At 40.9% G+C, this 18,036-nt stretch overlaps 1 protein-coding gene across 1 annotated transcript; it reads left to right on the forward strand.

Moving 5' to 3' along the window:
- The first annotated feature begins 3,111 nt into the window (after positions 1-3,111).
- tbx5b (T-box transcription factor 5b) lies at positions 3,112-15,180 on the forward strand. The gene is made up of 9 exons (XM_026343588.1): positions 3,112-3,140; positions 3,931-4,104; positions 4,476-4,570; positions 5,081-5,200; positions 8,492-8,639; positions 9,787-9,939; positions 11,617-11,708; positions 12,582-12,829; positions 13,549-15,180. Exons 2-9 carry the CDS (start codon positions 3,937-3,939, stop codon positions 14,124-14,126), a joined length of 1,602 nt encoding a protein of 533 aa, XP_026199373.1. The 5' UTR covers positions 3,112-3,140; positions 3,931-3,936; the 3' UTR covers positions 14,127-15,180.
- Positions 15,181-18,036: the final 2,856 nt, after the last annotated feature.

Raw genomic sequence — 18,036 nt, forward strand, 5'->3', positions numbered from 1 at the left:
ATTTCAGGTATTATTGAAACCTTCACCTCTCTGAAGAGATTGTATTGCAAAGAGTTGAAAATAAGATTCCTTACTTAACATTTTAAGTGACAAATTGTAACCTTTTTTACAGCAATACTCACTTAAACATTAACCTTAAAGCTTAGTTTAAGCTTCGAATGTAAAAGTGGAGTTTCCAGATTTTTTTAAATTAGTCAAATAACTTCAATCACAATCAAGTAGAAAGTTATTGAAACATTTTGATCAGTTTTTTTAATCATGACAGTCATTTGAAGGAATATGGAGAATTATTTTAACTTCAGTTAATAATTGATGGACTGTTGGTTATTAGAAATGTATTTGGTTTTATCTCAGTGACTTATACTTGAATAGGAACTAATGCTGTTTTGTAATTATTGTGTTAAGAAGAACTCGTAGTTTTTTGACATATTGATGAGTCTTTAAATAGCAACAACTATGACTGTTTAGTGAAGTTTCAGTGTGACCAAAGAAATCGATGTGATCTTTTCTGCGTTTTTAATTCCTACATTAAAAGTTTTACAAATAACATGAGAGCTCTCTCTGTGTAGCTATAAACTTCAATTTGAACAAAATTGTATTTGGTGAAACTGTATGTTAGGGAATACACAAACACACACAATAATTTCGATTTTCAAAATAACGGACTGCATCGACCTTTCTTTCTCTGTTGAGCTCAAAAGGTTCATTAAACAGACGACGTGTTGCTCAGTTTGACTGCAGAGCAATTACTTATTTACGCAGTAGTCAGACTTGCAAGTATGTATATTACTCAATAATATTTAGTTTTTACATAGGTGTTATTTTAAGGCTAGGTTCACTTTCTGAGTACGGAGCAGCCTAATAGGCGAACATCGACGTCTCATTCTGAATAGAGATTAAAAATATATAGACGAATACTGAATACAAGGTATTTTGTTGTAGAGGCTTTATCTGAAAAATGCAAATTAATCTTTCTTCATATAAAACATAGCTCTGTTTATTTAGCTAATGGACACATCTTTGACCTACAGACTATAGCCTTCAATACCTTCAACATAACCCCTCTGTAAACGCATTTGATGCGATGCCTTAAATTATATATTTTAGGTAACAAAACGCTGACGTATCCCCACTGTTGTCTGATCAACGCTGTCAAAATAAAGCTTAAAAATCTTTTGGTTAAACGTAATTAAATCAAGACGTGTTTCTTTATGCTCGAATTATTCTGTGTATGCAACTTTATTATCACAACTTTAAATCGACTTAATAACCAGTAGAAGGATAATATTTGTTTTGTAGTGAACACGCACTTGGTGTGTACAGTTACTGATGACAGCTCAAAAACAGCAGCGACGTGTGTATAGATATAGGTGGGTAGGTTAACGGGTAGGGTATCAAAGCATATCGGAAACTTGATGTGTGTGCACTTGCACACACACACACACACAGACACAGGTCATGTCTGTCTCATTGGCAAAGCGCTCTTGCTGCAGCAGCCGGTTGCTGCGTCTTGCAGGAGAGGTTGTGAACCGAGCTCTTATAACCGGGGTCCTCTCACTGGTGAGTGTGACATTAAAACAAAAAGCTGCAGCTATGAATTATTTTTGAAACAATAGATGGGTACAAGCAGGTGCGCGAAAGAACGAAAAATACTCGTGCGTAAAAGGGCGCATTTTACGCACATGAATGGAGGCTTTGCTATTTGATTACACTTTGATGACGTCTTGTTGTATTTCTATTCAAACTCAATAAATCAAGATATTGCATATTAATCTTTACAACACACACAGATACATAGACCGACTATGTATCTCGGCACAAGCTATTATAATGAAAATGTGGTCAACATCGCGGGCATGCAGTGTAATTTATTAGAAGGCTGATGCTTAAATCTGTACAAACACACTATGAATTAGCAGACGTGCGTTGTAAGCATGAGTGGAGTGACGTGGAAACGAGAGAGCGGCTGTAAATCGGTAGAAACGGTAATGGAGTGATGTTGACCTCGCGGTGACCCCTTCAACTTTCAACTCTGGATGTCTCCTGTTATCAGGATGTACAGTAATCCAGTCAAAGTGATGCGAGCTCGCGTCAACTCGCTGCTACTGCTGCTACAGGCCTGAATCCGTAATCTGCTGTGAGGTAATAGTCTCTCACGTGAGTTCATAAAATACACAAACCAAATGCACACTACCTCTGGGTGTGTTGATGAGTAATAACGGGTTACATTAGTGTTGTATTCACTTAAGACACCGGTATTAATTATCATTAGTATTTATGGTAACGAGTCCAGCACGGTGTCCATCAGTAAAATCAAATCATTGCATATTTTTCAGCCATTTTCTGTGAGTTAATTTCCTCTGGGGGATGAGTTAACATCACAAATGTGGATTTTATTTATTTATTTTCACATATTCAGATATTTCTGATGGAAAGGGAGGAAACAGTCTGTTTGATTGTGCGTGAAACAATTTGAAAGTTTTAACACTGCGGGAGAAAAAAACACATTGAAAAGTAAAAAATAATGTTTTTGAAAAATAAATCATCGTTGACCGAATGCGCGCAGCCTGTGTGCGCGTGCGTGTGCGTGTGTGTGTGTGTGTGTGTGGGATTGGCCAGTGTCACAGACGATTTGGGCTACAGATACCGATGCACCGTGCAGACCTATGGGAGCGCAGGGAGCGCAGAAGGGGGAGGGCAGACTGGAGTCAGGCTTGACTCCATTTGTAATGAAGGCTCTGATGAACGGGCTTCAGAACAGGGTTGCCGCTGGGGCTGTGAGGGCAGTAAGGAGAGGAGCGAGATAAATGAGGAAGAAATTACAGCCGCTTTGAATGGATCTCAGCCTTGACTGTAGCTGGCGGTGACAGGAGGCAGCGGAGCGGACGAGCCGCGATCTGCGCGCAGGGGAGACGGACAGCGGAGCAAAAAACAACCCGATGATATCTCAACGCTGCACGGGAAGCATAGTGCTTTTTTTCAGAATAGGCACTGCAACATTTGGACAGTTGGATTTTTGAAAAAAATAAATAACTGGGAGGAAATCAAAGCAAGCCACAAAGAGCGAGCCGCCTGCAGCAGAGCGCGCAGGAGTAGGATGTGCGTGTTTTGTGCCGGGAGAGCAGAGCAGTGCGTTTGAGGTAAAGGCCCTCAGAGAAAGCCTGCACACAAAACACACAAACCAGGCACACAGTGAGGTTGGCTTGTTGGATGTCAGTGATATGCACTTTAGGAGCTGCACCATGATGTTTGTAATTTAATTTACAATTCACACTTTATTTAAATGACAATAGATGTTGAATCAATCTGTTAATATGTATGTAATGAATATGTAGTCAGAAGAGTCTGACCTTTATGTTGTTATATAAGATAAATATGAAAGTTGTATCCAGTAGTTCTCTTAGAAAAATAATGCACATTCATGCACATTAAATCTTCTTTTAGGTGGAAGTTTCTAATGAGGTTATTGGATGTTAGTCTAAGTCGCTGGAAGTCTTCTATGTAAGCCATGATCGTTTTTTCAGCGCAATATCGCTGAGCGCGGGTACAAAGTACTAACAGCCTCTTTGTGTCCTTTAACAAATCTAGTTTCTCACAAAATCTCTATCAGCATTAGTATGAGCACATTTGAGCCCAGATATGATTTATTAGATGTGTTAAACATAAATACTGAATATTAAATATTAGTTCACAGACCTTTTGTTGACTGGCATGTCTAAATAGATGTGCTTCAGATTACTGTCGCTGTAGGACATTAACTATAACATGAATATTATTCTATAAGATGTTCAGTCCTGATCACACAGCTCGTTATCATGGAACAAATACTCAGCAATTGTTTTACTAAAAGCAGGGAGCGTGTGTGATGTGTGTGGGAGCCCAAAGCCAAACGCACAGACTGTGATCCTGACCTCTGTGTGTGTGTATCAGTGGGACATGGCAAACGGAGGGGACCAGTTCGGCCTTGCAGAGCGTCCGGACTCGGACTGCATGGATTCCCCTAAAGAGACCAAACAGGAAAATCACAGCTACCCCGTCAACTCGCCAGCTTCACCGCAGACAGCGTCCAGCCAGCAGGTACCGGGCTGTGCTGTGGAGCATAATGTAAATATTCCTGATTACTGTGATTTAACTAACTTCATGCGTCATCACTGCGGTTTAATGTCCGAAATAAATGAGACAAATAAGGTACTGATGTGGAAACTGGAAACAAAACACTCACCTCAGTATTTTTTGCTTTTTTTTTTTAGAATAAGGTCATTAAAAAAAAAAAAACACAAATCAGTGGACTCCATTTAAATGTAAATGGACTACTATGTAGGCCTATATATATATCAAATATTAATGATATATACATTCATTGTATTTCTATACAATTAATTAATTTGGAGGTTTGTGTCCTGCTTTAATTATATTTCCAGAAGCCTTTAAATCAGTTGTAGTGAGCACTGCTTTTTGTTTTCATTTTGCTGCAGGGGATGGAAGGAATCAAAGTTTTCCTTCATGACAGGGAACTGTGGACGAAGTTTGATGAAGTGGGAACTGAAATGATCATCACCAAGGCTGGAAGGTGGGAGGAGGAAGAAATGATACACTCACTACAGTAGATAAAATAGATTCTGACTTTGGATGTGCTTGATTTATCATGTTTTTTATGAAGCCGTGTCTCGTATCTGGCCCTCTGTAAACCCGAGAACATCACTTAACAGGAGTTCTGCCATGGACCCTTGTTTCTAGATGTATTTCAGTTTAGGTTCTAGTGGGGATTCATGGATTTATTCCACTTTCTGTGTAAAAGCACGTTTGTTTATCATCGATATGTGAAGATAGTAACCTACTCCCATGCAGAACCAAAAAAAGCAGCTAGTCCTGCTTCGCTTTACTTCTGGGACAAAACGCGCAATGCGCATGTCACGAAGCTCCGGAGGGAGGGGAGGGGGGGGGGGTCGCTGGGGGGGGGTCAGGAGACTGTTTATATACGAAGTTTATTTTTTATTATCAAACTTCATGTATTTTTATACTGGAAATCTTCTTATGTTGGGAGATCAATATTCATATTTTCCAAACGTCTTCCTTACAGGAGGATGTTTCCCAGTTACAAGGTGAAGGTCACAGGCCTCAACCCAAAAACCAAATACATCCTGCTCATGGACATTGTGCCTGGGGACGATCATCGCTACAAATTTGCAGACAACAAATGGTTCGTACTTAAAACGCTAATATTTATCATAGATTTGTATAATATATATCTACAAACACAAAAAGTAAACTAACAAAGCGCCATGTTCCAAATAAGTGTTTGTTTCCAATGTCATCAGATCATTGCTCAACTTCCCTGTGATTGATTATTTGTGTTTATTAATAATCTCACATGATCGTCGTCCATGCTAAATCAGTGAATTGAATAGATTGAAATAGACTAACTATTATTAAATCATCGCCTATAGGGGAAGTGTTTCCTGAAAAATCAGCAGGGTGATGAACTTGTCATCATGTCAATATTTTCCACTATTTTTTCCACCCAGAAAATCTTAACTGACTTAAAGTAACTGCAAATAGAAATCTGGATTAAGTCTTATTTTGTGTTTGTACCCTCCATCCCCGCGTCTGCACCGTGTAAAGGTCGGGTCCTTCTTGCAGACCGGGATGGCCCAGTTCCCGGTGTTTCCCCCCTTCACTGCCCGCCGGTTTAATCTGTGCCGTCTCTGCGGGCGGACAGACGGCACAGGCCGCTTTAAAGTCTCCCATTCAGCGGAAAACCCGAGCATAGAGATCCGTCAGTGCTCGGACTCTTCAGAGCATCAGACACTCGGTTATTACTCTGGGACGGGCCGGAAACGTGGGGCTGTGGATAAAGTTGCTGTGACACTAATGGAGGCGCTCCGAGCCTGTAGGCATTTTAAAGAGAGAAAGTTTTGGTGTGTTTATGTTGGTGTGGCTGATTTGATCCCATCAGTTATAAATAGGCAGCAAATTAGTTTCCAAAATCTACACTGGTCACTTTGTTAGGTACACCTGTACAAAAGAATGCAAACTAATACAGCAGCTGTGCCATGAATTTTATATGAAGGTTATAATTTCTCAGTTGTTGTAGAAACTGTCAGAAATTTCTAATATTTCTACTATATGTTTATTATTGAGGTGACAGTGGTGGAGTTAACTGGAGGGCATTATCTTGACAGGTGTTCCTAATGTTGTGGCCATTATACTATGTTATGACTTTTAGTTTGCTTATTTTAATATTTCTTTCTTTTTGTCACACTGTTAAATGTTTATTCAAATTAACAGTAACGTATTGGCAATAATTATCTAGTAGTTGCTGTATTTCGCTGCACGGTAAAACAAATAACAAAGGACAATCAAAAAAGGGCATGTTATTATGTAAATCAGTCATTAAATGACAAAAGTATCAATGTTAAGACACTATCAAAGTGGAAGTGACACAACAAAATTAACATTTTTTTATAACATGCAGCTAACATGAAATAAGCATCCAAACAGGAGCTTTAGCATAGCCTTTTGAACAAAATAGAAAAACATCTGCATAGATTAAAACAGTTTCAGAACTGATGGCAGCATTAAAAAGATGAGGGTGGAGGTGGAGGTGGAGGTGGGGGTGGGGGAACTGTCAGGTGAGGAGAGTGGAGGTAGTAGAGGAGGTCAGTTAAGGAGAGTGGGGGCATCACTGGGAGTAGGGAGACAATGCCTGTCCAGCAAAAATATAAAAAAATACTAATTAATAACTGAGGCAAATTCTCTAATACACTATCAAAATACTTTAGAGTGAGTTAATGTGTGAAAACTGTTGATCTGTGTTTTGATCAAACTAACCAGAGGAATAAAAGACTGAGTTTTTGATCAATACAACAGACAAAAGGGGTTTCATACTCACTATACACAGACCGTACAGTCTGTAAGACCGGTTCAGGTTTGTTGTTGTTGATGTTGTTGTTTTGCCTCCAACCCAGAAAACTACATTTAAGAATCATGGAATAATTGCAATGACATTAAACTGCAGACTTAACCATTTTACATGTTATCTCATTTTATGGGACTGAAAGTTATTGTCCTGAAGGATTTGTAAAATTATTATTTTTTCCTGTTTACTAATGATCCTCAACACAGTGCATGTTTTGGGCACAGTGAACTCTCCCTCACTTCGTAGGATATGTCCTTTTTTATTGTTTCCCTACTTTTCAATACATTTCACTTAGTTCTGTTTGCTTTTTGCTGTTTTTGCAGATCAAAGTTTCGGTTTCTAGGTGTCTACATCTATAAATATAGCTACTTATGTTATACAATCAAATCTACAAATAATACAAAGTTAGCTTCAAACTGACTGACAAGCAGTGCTGTCCTAGCATTAGCTAGTGTTAGCTAGGTTACTCAGTTGTGGCTTGTTGATAACGTTACAGATCATTTTAGCCTCTGACTGTTCTTCTACGCTAACTTTAAGGTGATATTAGTGCTATGTTTGAAAAACATCAACATGCAGACAGTAAAACTTACACATTAAGTAAAACTTACACATTAAAAAATTAAATTATCATTCCTAAATACCTGAAAAATCTCACTAACTTTAGTAAGCACTTTGATTATACATCATATTAGACCTAATTCATACCCTCTTCTTTTCTACTAAACCTTTATTTCAAAATTAAACATTATGATATAATCTAATGGTAAAATCTGCTCTTCAATTCATTTTATTTAAGATACTTTAAGATCGGTCAGTTGCTATTACTGTATTTATGTTTACAGTAATGTTTTTTTTTTGTTTGTTTGTTTGTTTGTTTTTGGACAGCAACAGTTTCACACTGAACACAGTTTATGTTGAAAATTCAGTAAAAATACTGTTAAAACAACGAAAATCGTTTACAGTGCATTTAAACATACAGGTATACAGAAGCTTTTAAATACAGCAGCCAGGTCTCTATGATCAATATTTCTTCAAGGCCTTTATTCTTCCTTCAGAGCTGGAAACACTTTTAGCACCTTGGTTATTTTCAGCCCTAATTAGTTGTAGTTGTGTAAAAACAAAAAGAGAACTCACTCACGTTTAACTCACAGATTAAAACTTAGGACTGAACTAAAATCATCTCGCTATCAGCCTTATTTCTAGAGTCTGCTCCTTTCTTTGATCCTTTGTTGCCTTTATTGTTATTTTTGTGTTAATTTGAAGTTTGTTTTCAGCTTGAAAACAACACAGCTTAACACCGTTTCTTCTGAGGAGCCCGAGTAAATTTGGGTCTATTAATCTCCGCTCCAGATGAGGCTGTCCGAGGAAACCTGAGCCAAACATGCTGCGTTTGGTGTCTAATTAAAGCGCCGCACAGGCCTCGAGCAGCCGGAGGCAGCGCGGCGCCGCGCAGGCGCAGGCCTGCGGCGAGACGGGGCGCCGGGCAGAGCAGGGCGGCTCGCTCGGACCCCACCGGGTGTCGGACCCGCACTGTTTTCTGATGGGCTTCCTTTCATTTTCTTGGCGGCACAGGTCGATAACGGGAAAGGCAGAGCCCGCCATGCCCGGGAGGCTCTACGTCCATCCGGACTCTCCAGCCACCGGAGCGCACTGGAGCCGCCAGCTCGTCTCTTTTCAGAAGCTCAAACTCACCAACAACCACCTGGACCCCTTTGGACATGTGAGACCGTCTTTTTTTTTTAAATAACAATATAATATGATTGTAGCTCATATCGACTTCTGCAGACAGAAAGGGAATTTGAAAAATCATTGGAGTGCATGTCCTCTAGAAAGATCAAGGCAACTCCAAATAAAATGTCGAAATCATTAATCAGTGTCAAATATCCATATATGCATTTTTAAATGAATTAGTACCAAGTTATGTTTTAGTTTAAGAAGAATTATGACCCAAAATACAGCCACACTGCACTCACTGCGTCCTGTGGCTCCGGGCAGGTGACTGGTCTGCGCATGCGGGCGCGCACAAGCAAACACAAATAAGACTTTTTTTTTTTTCAGGGTTGTAAATTAGACTTAATGATTTCGGTGAAAGTCCATCAGCTAGTGTGTGTCACCGTCAGACACGTCACTGCGATTAAACGGAGCCCCCCTGGATAAACAGACGCGCCCCTTGTGCGTCCACACATAGAGGGGCCGGGATCCGGTTTTAAAAAAAACCCACTTGAGGATTTGTCGGTGTCGTGGGAAATAGTTTCGACTGGAATGCACAGAGTTGTTATAGTTTTACATCCAAGCCAAATGTAGCAGGGTTACAACGTTTTGGATAAACAACAAATGATACAGGTGGTCACCTGCTGTAACCTGAGCCAGAGTAAGAGCTTTATAGAGGTTTTATTCTAACTCACAATGTTGCTGAACATGTGCTGATTTGGTCTGACTGTAGTTGAAAAGAACTCACATTCTTCTGATACGGTTAGTGAGTATAATGTGCTGTATGCTTCCCTATCACTTTGATTTAAGATAGACCTTAATAAGAAATAAGACTTTTCAAACCAAAAAGCTCATCCAACATCTTTCACGCAGGACTTGTCCCCAGAGAGGTTTTAAACTGATGGCTACAAAGATTTGGAGGGAGGGAGATAAATAAAAAATGAGTTTGCCTCTGGATTTCAGTGAGATACTCCTAATATGTAAACCATGATCTCTGCCTTAAAGATGCATCTCAGCCAAGACATCTGGGTATCCAGACTTGAGGTGGGCTTACTTTCCACCTGGCCTCCAGTCCAGGTCCCGACATCTGCTAGTGGGTTTCTGACAACATGACAGATCTGTCAGCTTCACCTTCTCAATCTCTCCTCTCTGTTCAGATAATACTCAACTCCATGCACAAATACCAGCCTCGTCTCCATATTGTCAAGGCGGACGAGAACAACGGCTTCGGATCAAAAAACACAGCTTTCTGTACCCATGTCTTCTCTGAGACTGCCTTCATCGCTGTGACGTCCTACCAGAACCACAAGGTAGACCCACATCCTTTATGTTTATAATAGTGCCACCTAAACCCCTTTATAGGAAAAACAACGACACCAAAGTAATGGAGGTTGTATGAAATGTAAGGTCACTGTGAGCTGTAAATAGCACAGACAGAGTCCCTGTAGCCATGTTATAAGAATTCAGTGGTGGTGTCTGAAGTGTCTATGAAGTGAGCAGGCTGAAGACGCTTCCTCAGCATTATGCCGACATTTCTGGAAAGAATGGATCTCAGAGTCGTGTGTGTAAATCAGATCTGTTTCACTCTTAAATTTGTCTCTAGTTATATAAGTGTAGTGAAGTTCTGCCTTTGGTCACTGGTGTCTGTCTCACACACACACACACACACACACACACACACACACACACACACACCCTTTCTCTGTTTGTATTACTGGCTGTATCTTATATCCAGAAAGTCAATTTTCATCTTCTTTGTTTATGCGTCCTTATGCAGTATTTGTAAACATATCCAAAAATAAATTATTAGTGTGTGTGTGTGTGTGTGTGAATATAACATGTGTGTTGGTCAGTTATGACCTGTTTCTTTCCGTGGTTTTGGCAGATCCGGTTTCTCAGCACATGCTAGAAAGAGAGCTTGCTCAAGCTTTAAGCCACTTTGCTGACGATAGCTTTGGTTTTATCACTTTTTATAACTTACACAAATAAACTACAGTATATATAATAATTTTCCTTCAAACATTTGCAATTGCTTTTTTCTTTAACTGTTATATATACTATATCATATCATCATTGATGATAATAATAGTTAATGGTAGTTTTATATAATTATTGCAGCTGTATTACTGTTTTATTAAAATGTCTTTAAAAATATGAAGTAGTAAATGAGTGTAATAAAATAAATACACACATTATTTAAACTTCACTTCAGGTTTGTATTGTAGCAGTAACCTAGTAGTTTCCAGGATAAAGTAGTTTTGAGTACAGCACAATTTAATTTAAAGTCTCTAAACTATTACATTTATATAATACAGCTCAGGTATTATGGGAAAAAAACTTTATAGCTCCATCACATGTAAATGCTGTATATTATTGGCATCAGATTTGCATACACCTATATATTTTTTGTACTGTATAGATATTATAGCACTTGATTCAGTAGTGCGGTGGAGGTCGGTATCAGTATTACCAGCACTTCAAAGTTTGTTTGGAATGGAGCTTGTGTCAGATCTCCAGACCACTTGCCTGCTGTGTGATGGACGTGGTCTTTAGCCAAATGAAATGCTTCAAAACAGGAAGGTTTCCCTCCATGACATCACTGAGAAAAGTTTGAGGACATCAAAGCTCCCAGCTCTGGACCTCTAAAAGCTTTGGCCTGAAATCCTTAATCCTGGCGACTGTTTGGGTAAACAGTTTATTCTGTGTCAGCTGGCGAGAACACTGTCCGCTCCGTTAGAAACGTCAGCGGCTGAGGAATGTTGGCTGTGCACAGCTTCGGCAGGGCAGGTTTTAACATCTGCAGCAGCCCTGCCTAATAGTAAACTATTGACTTTCAGTCAATGAAAAGAACAGTTAAAAAACATAATGTGTTTCTGTGGCTATGTCTGTCTGTGCATGCATGAAACCCTGTGTTTGTTTGGGCCGCTGCATGTCCTGTGATGTAACACTTTTGCCAGAGTTAAAGGTTTTCTACGTTTTGTCCTCAGATCACACAGTTGAAGATCGAGAATAATCCCTTTGCAAAGGGCTTCAGAGGCAGCGACGACAATGAGCTGCACCGCATGGCCAAGCTGCAAGGGTGAGCTCCGTTCCCGTGTGTGTGTGTTTCCAGTATCTGCTTGTCATGAGCACTGACAGGAAACTAGCTCTATTCTTCTCTTTCTCCCTCCCTCAGCTAGAGGGGAGGGTTGATATGATGAGGTACATATGGTGTAAGATGTGACTGTGTGTTTGTAATCAGAGCCAAGTGGTCTTAAGAGATGTGAGCCATTGTCACCTGAAGGTTGATCTCAGCCTGAAACCTCATCCAGAACATGCAGCACAAACACAGAAGACCAGCCACAGCGCTGCATTGATGGATAGATGATATCACGTTGCTGCTGCTCTATTAGATTTTCACTGCTGATCAGCTGATGGCCCTATATGGTGTCTGTTTGCGTGCTCAACTAAGCTCCATTGAAGCGCAGTGGCAGCAGTTTATAGATTTCAGCAAGCCAATGGGAGAGGCTGTTACTGAGGGGAGGGAGAGACTGGGGTATTAAATGCATCATCCCTGTGTTATTGTGATGCTGCAGTTGGTGGAGAGGAGAGGAGAGGACTCTATCTGAAGTGACACACAGAGGGATGTTTATTTTTAGAGCGGTGAATTATCTCACTGCAGCTCTGTGTGTGTGTGTCACTATCTCAGTGAGACTCAGGGAGATGTAGCCCGCTGTCCCCTACGTATCACTGAGTTCACAAAGAGGGCAGTGTGTACAGAGAGAGATCGAACCTGAAAGGATGGAAAACAGCTAAGCAGACTTTACAGAACGTACAAGGATAAAACAAGTTACTAAGGCAAAATTCAAGCCTCTCATAACCTCTTATTATTGCTGTATAACTATAATAATGACATTAGATTGAAATTGTTGCACCTGCTGTAATTCTCAAATCATCTCTCCTCCTGTTTCAGTAAAGACTATCCGGTGGTCCCCCGCAGCACTGTGCGTCAGAGAGCCTGCTCCACTGGCAGTCCCTTCGCCGGGGAGGGTCGTGGTCTGCGGGGCTCTCCTGAGGCCGCTGGGTCTCCCTACAGCTGTGAGAACGACTTGAGCAGCAGCAGTCCTCAGGAGCTGCTGAGCCCTCCACCCACGCACTACACCCTGCCTCACCTGCAGCACATCCAACAGCCACAGGGCTACCACTGCACCAAGAGAAAAGGTAGGAGTAAAGTGTGTGTCTCTGCCTTCAGTGCACTGTGTGGAAGATTTTTACTCAAGCTAGAAAAATAATTCCCTGTCAGGAAAGCAGGAGTGCAGATAATCCTCACAAATTTTTATATCCATTAAATTATTGTTATCGCACATTTTTAGAATATTGGAAATAGTTATGTATTTTTTCACTTTAAAATTTTTTTGTGGCTAATTAAAATTACTATTGTATGACAACAGTTATACCTCCTGGTGTCTCCTTATATCCAATTATAAAATATTAGTCAGTGACTCAACGACTTTAACTATCCATATTTATTGCAGATTATGTTTACTTTGAACAAGCTGACTGTCAACTTTCAGGCAGTATCAAGATCTGAGTTAATCCATCACTGTAAACACATCATTATCATTATTTTTACCATCGTCCTCCTTCAGAGATGTTTCCATCAGGCAAGATTATTTTTACAAATGGTGGCCAAAAGTCAATCATTTCTAGGCTAGCTACTAAACTCAACCTGAGAAACAGTGCTCTGATTACACTAACGTGATTGCTCAACCAATCATCAGTGCAACTCAGGGGAATCTGTGTAGTTTAATTAAAACACATACATCTCTCTGCAGGAGAGAGTTGGAAACTCTGAGCTGGAACTTTTTCAGTTCTCACTTGTCATTAACGTCAAACGAGAAAGAAAATCAACACAATATTTTCTCTCTGTCTCTCTGCAGTAGAGGAGAACTGCTCTCCAGGAAACCGCCAGCACTCCTACAAGAAACCCTTCACTTGCAGTTCTCCGAGTGAGGGCGAGTCTTACTATCACCCCTCCTCCTACCCTCATCCTCTAGCCAACAACCCTGCCTCGGGTCTCACTGACTCCCCCTACAGCTCAGAGATGGGACAGCGCCAGGCCTGCATGTTCGCTGCCTCTGAACCCAGACTGGATGAACTCAACTGTACATCGTGGTCATATACCTGCCCGCTCCCCTCTGCAATGACCCCCATGGAGCCATACCCACCTTACACCCCTCACCCCCCTTACAGCTCCAGCCCTCAGGGCTCTCGTCTCAGCGGTATAGCCCACCAGAGCTCTCCACCGCTAGGAGAACATGTCGCTCACAACCCTTATCAGAGCCAGAGCTCTGGACCTTCAACGCAAACCTCCCAAAATATTCACAGCAGGCAGCTCAGCCCTCCTCTCAGAGAGTATCCACGCTACACCCCCAGCCTGTCTCCTCCTCTATACCACACACTAGAGACACACACACACATCAGATGTGGGGTCCCAGAATGGAGCGCGGCCTCCTAACTAAAGCAGAGGACATGTTTGTAAGATTGATTAGTGGACGGAGACTGCTTGTCTCAAACACAAAGACCCTTCCTTCTCTTCTGAACGATGCTGCACCATACACAGACTAAATATATAGTTACCTTTGTAACATTGTTGTGACAAGTGTGACTTTGTGTTGTGTGAAGAGGTCCCACCTGTTTCTGTCATGTTTCTCCCCTGTGCTGGATAGAGCAGTGGACATGGACATTTATGAAGCTTAAAGACACTGAAGAAGAGTCTGAGCAGCACAATCTGAGTTGTACTTTGTTGTCTTTCTATAACCCAAAGACTGGTGTCATCCAAATGTTTGCACTGTGAGCCCTGCTGAGGCCAGACAATGACAAATGTGAACAGCACTAGGCTGTTTTCCTCCCAATGACTCCCACTCTTTGCATCGTGAAGGATGTAAATTGTGACCCACCGTCAGGCAGGCAGTAACATTTACTGACCAAAATAATCTCAGCTTTCACAGCTGAGCCTGAGGCAGACACTTTTTCTCTTTAGCGAAGCTCCATGCTCAGTCCCAGGGGAGGAGAAAAGGCATGAGTTGACCGTGTGTGCGTGCGCGTGTGTGTGAGAGCCTATGTCAGCTCAGCTCAAAGATGCTATGAGTTAATTTCCAATGAGACAGGCAGTAGTAGCTGCGGGCTCTGCACCATAGAGATAAACAGTTTGTTTAGACCACGCTACAGGCTGAAGGACCTGTAAACACTGTTTCCACTGCATTCTGGGTAAATGAACAACTCAGCGTCACACAGCTGTCACCGTTGTCCTCCCAGTCACCCCCAGCTGACCAATCAGGTTTCTCTGTTCACTGACAGCCAACCAATGACCACATGCTCCTTTTTTATCCCCAGCTCACCAGTTATAGCTGGAGTGCAGCGTGTTTTCCGTGTGCTCATGTTGGCCCATTTTTTGTTTGTTTCTGAATTATTCATGAGTCTAGTGTTGATCCTTAACATACATAGGGATTTCTCAGCCAATGCAAAGAAACAGTGTTGTAAATGTGCTAATATTCATCTAAACAGGTCATATCCACACAACATTACTCCATTAATTTCTTCAGTGAGATTGGATTTTGTACATTTCCATTCAATTTGGATAGTACTTTCATTGTAGCTAACTGTAAAGAAACCTTTGTGGTTCCTTTTGTGCAAAATAGGTGCAAGCTGAGATTTTGGGTTCTTTTTGTGTAATGAGTCTTTTGTTTTTTTTTTTATATTTCTGCCCAGGTGTTTTACATGCAGTAACACGTGAGATGGTGCTCTAACATTACAAATCATCATTAAGCAGAGAGCAGATCCTCATCATTCCTCAATATGTATTTGATGTGTGTATGTGTGTGCGTGTGTGTGTTTGCGTGACAATGAGATGTAAAGATGTTTGTGTTTTATAGCCTTGTTCCTGCCAATAGTATTTATTACTCCAGATTTGTAAAGATTAGTTTGTTGTTGACTTGTGAAACAAGACAGTATTGTTCAGAAATATTTGTTACTGGTTTCAACCTCCATCTCCACCCTCCAGAAGTGATGGTCAATAGCTGTGATAAACAAATCTTCTGTTCTATGGAGATAAAGACAGATTTATAAACAGAAATCTAATAAATTTTAGAGATTTTTGCGTAAATCAATTGGTTGTGATGTTTTTCTTTGTGACCAGACAACAAACACAGCAGAGACTAACTATTAACATTCCCATGGGGTTATTTAAAGTAAGTGCAGCACCTTGTGAGTGGAAACTCTTTTCAGTGCAGTGCAGTTTATCAGCTTCACAGCATGTATCAATATGAAGGACCTGATAATAACAGTAGCCTGCACTTTTTCTCAAATGTATGCTCAAGAAGTGTCAAACAATCTCAGCAATGTAGAGCATTGTTTAAACTGTAACAATGTCTTATCAAGTGTAAGGGACCCCAGTGTCTTCCACTCTGCCGCAAACCCCCAGAGTGGTGCGGGTGCTGTGCATACCTTGTTCGCCTCTTCTTATCTCTGACAGGTTGTTTGGCATCTCCAGTCTTCACCAGCTGGATCTCCTCACTGACAACCTGCTGCCCAGAGAGGGGAGGGGTCTGCCGGGATGGAGGATAAAGAAAGAGCGGTGGGGTTGGGTTGGTGGTCCCCCTTTTAGACTCCTCTCCAAACCACCATTCTCCTTTCTTCCTCACTTTTGGCTTCTCATATTTCTGTGTCTCTCAGAACAAAGTTCACCTCTTACACCTGCTCAGTGTTTACAACACTCTTATTTTGAAAGAACAAATTAATGTAACAAGGACAAGTTTATTTTCAAGGTTTGTTTAATCAGTGTACTTCCAGTAGTGTACTTCCATTTAATTACATGGTTGTATGTCTGTTACAAGTTGTCAGACCTCCCTCTCTCTCCTTCTACTTTTCTTCCTTTCTTTCTTTCTCTCATACACCATGAGGTCAGAGGTTAAGCAGGCTACTCTTCAGAGGGTCTGTTCCTCCTTAACCCTTCGTCTCCAGACAAACTCAGACCAGGATTGAGGAGATGGGGAGATGGGGGAGGAAAGAATGAGATCTCAGAGGGCCTCTAGCTCTGAAGATAGATTGCATCGCTTCATGCTTACTTGTACAGTAACAGAGCCCTGCCATGACCTCTGTACAGCTGGGAGTTAGCTGGAAGAATAAAGCTTTGCGTAAGGTGGAAAAGTAATATTAAACACAGCATGTGTGTGAGTGCATGCGTGTGTGTGTGGAAGACTTTAATCCATCTGTAGAAGACTTTCTCAGACACACTGGTCAGACAGTAGATTGATGAACCTTTGTGATCAAAGAGCCTAAGTGGTGCTTATCGTTATCTCCCCCACCCCTTCTGCACACACACTACTAACCCCTCCACTTGTTCGCCAGATATTCACCAAATCCACATTAACTAGTCCATGAGAACAAGACAACTACATACACACACATCTGTTTTTATGTGTGTCAAGACATCGCATGTTAAAAGAAAGACTGACATTTTAAAATGTCACTCATTTGGCCTCGAGACCTAAATTTCTGTATAGCGACTAAAGCGTTGTTGAGGACCTTTGTTTCTGCTGACTTCTATGTTTAAGTTGTTGCCCCGTGCAGAGCAATTCCTCCTGTAAAACAAGCTTTTTTAAAGACATCAAAGGCTTATCTATGGCTTATTTCATTACAGTCTAAACCATTGGTTTGAATATATAAATGAGTATTTGGAGTCTCTTACAGAACTCTGAAAGGCATTTGTGTGATGTCTAGCATTAATGATGCCATTTTGCGTGGAATAAGTGGTCTGAGATGGAGTGTAATTGGTAAAGTTGATTACGGTTCATCTCTATGGGTCTGATGGTGCTCCGTCTCTGTGGCAGTAAAGGGCAACAGCTTAGTCCTGACCAGCATGGCACGAGTAAGCAGCTTGAATAATATGTAATTGTCAAGTTTAGAAAGACATATTACAATTGCAGGTAACGATCTTGGAGGATTTTTTTCTTTTCCTCAATAGGGTGGTTGACCAAGTGAGATTCAGAAGTTGAGAGGACATCCTTATAAACTGGGTTGAGAGATGCATAAAACCTTTTTCCAAGCATATGTTAATATACTTAGGTCTAAGTATATGTAATTTGAAACAGTAAGTACTGCATGGCACTAATAGGACAGCACAATGGCAGGACAATAATGTAAAACAATAAATGTTTAGCCATTACAGATGGTGCAACAAAGTAGGATTGTGGAGGTTTATTTGAATGGTACTATCCATCCTTGCTGTTATTTAAAAGCCACAAGAATGGTCTAATGCTGTTAAGCACAGTATAGTAACAAGACTCAGACCCAAGCTAATTTCCCCCTAAATGAGAGTTTATGGCTGAAACACCCCTGAAATCACTGAAGTAGATCTTAATATGAGC

This window comes from Anabas testudineus, chromosome 9 (assembly GCF_900324465.2).
Source record: "Anabas testudineus chromosome 9, fAnaTes1.2, whole genome shotgun sequence".
Classification (NCBI taxonomy): domain Eukaryota; kingdom Metazoa; phylum Chordata; class Actinopteri; order Anabantiformes; family Anabantidae; genus Anabas; species Anabas testudineus.

Excerpts from the sequence above, each read along its gene's own strand:
- tbx5b (XM_026343588.1), top strand. The coding sequence starts at position 3,937 with ATGGCAAACGGAGGGGACCAGTTCGGCCTTGCAGAGCGTCCGGACTCG. Across the intron at positions 5,201-8,491 it reads AAATTTGCAGACAACAAATG|GTCGATAACGGGAAAGGCAG; the intron begins GTTCGTACTTAA and ends TTGGCGGCACAG. Across the intron at positions 9,940-11,616 it reads CGTCCTACCAGAACCACAAG|ATCACACAGTTGAAGATCGA; the intron begins GTAGACCCACAT and ends TTTTGTCCTCAG.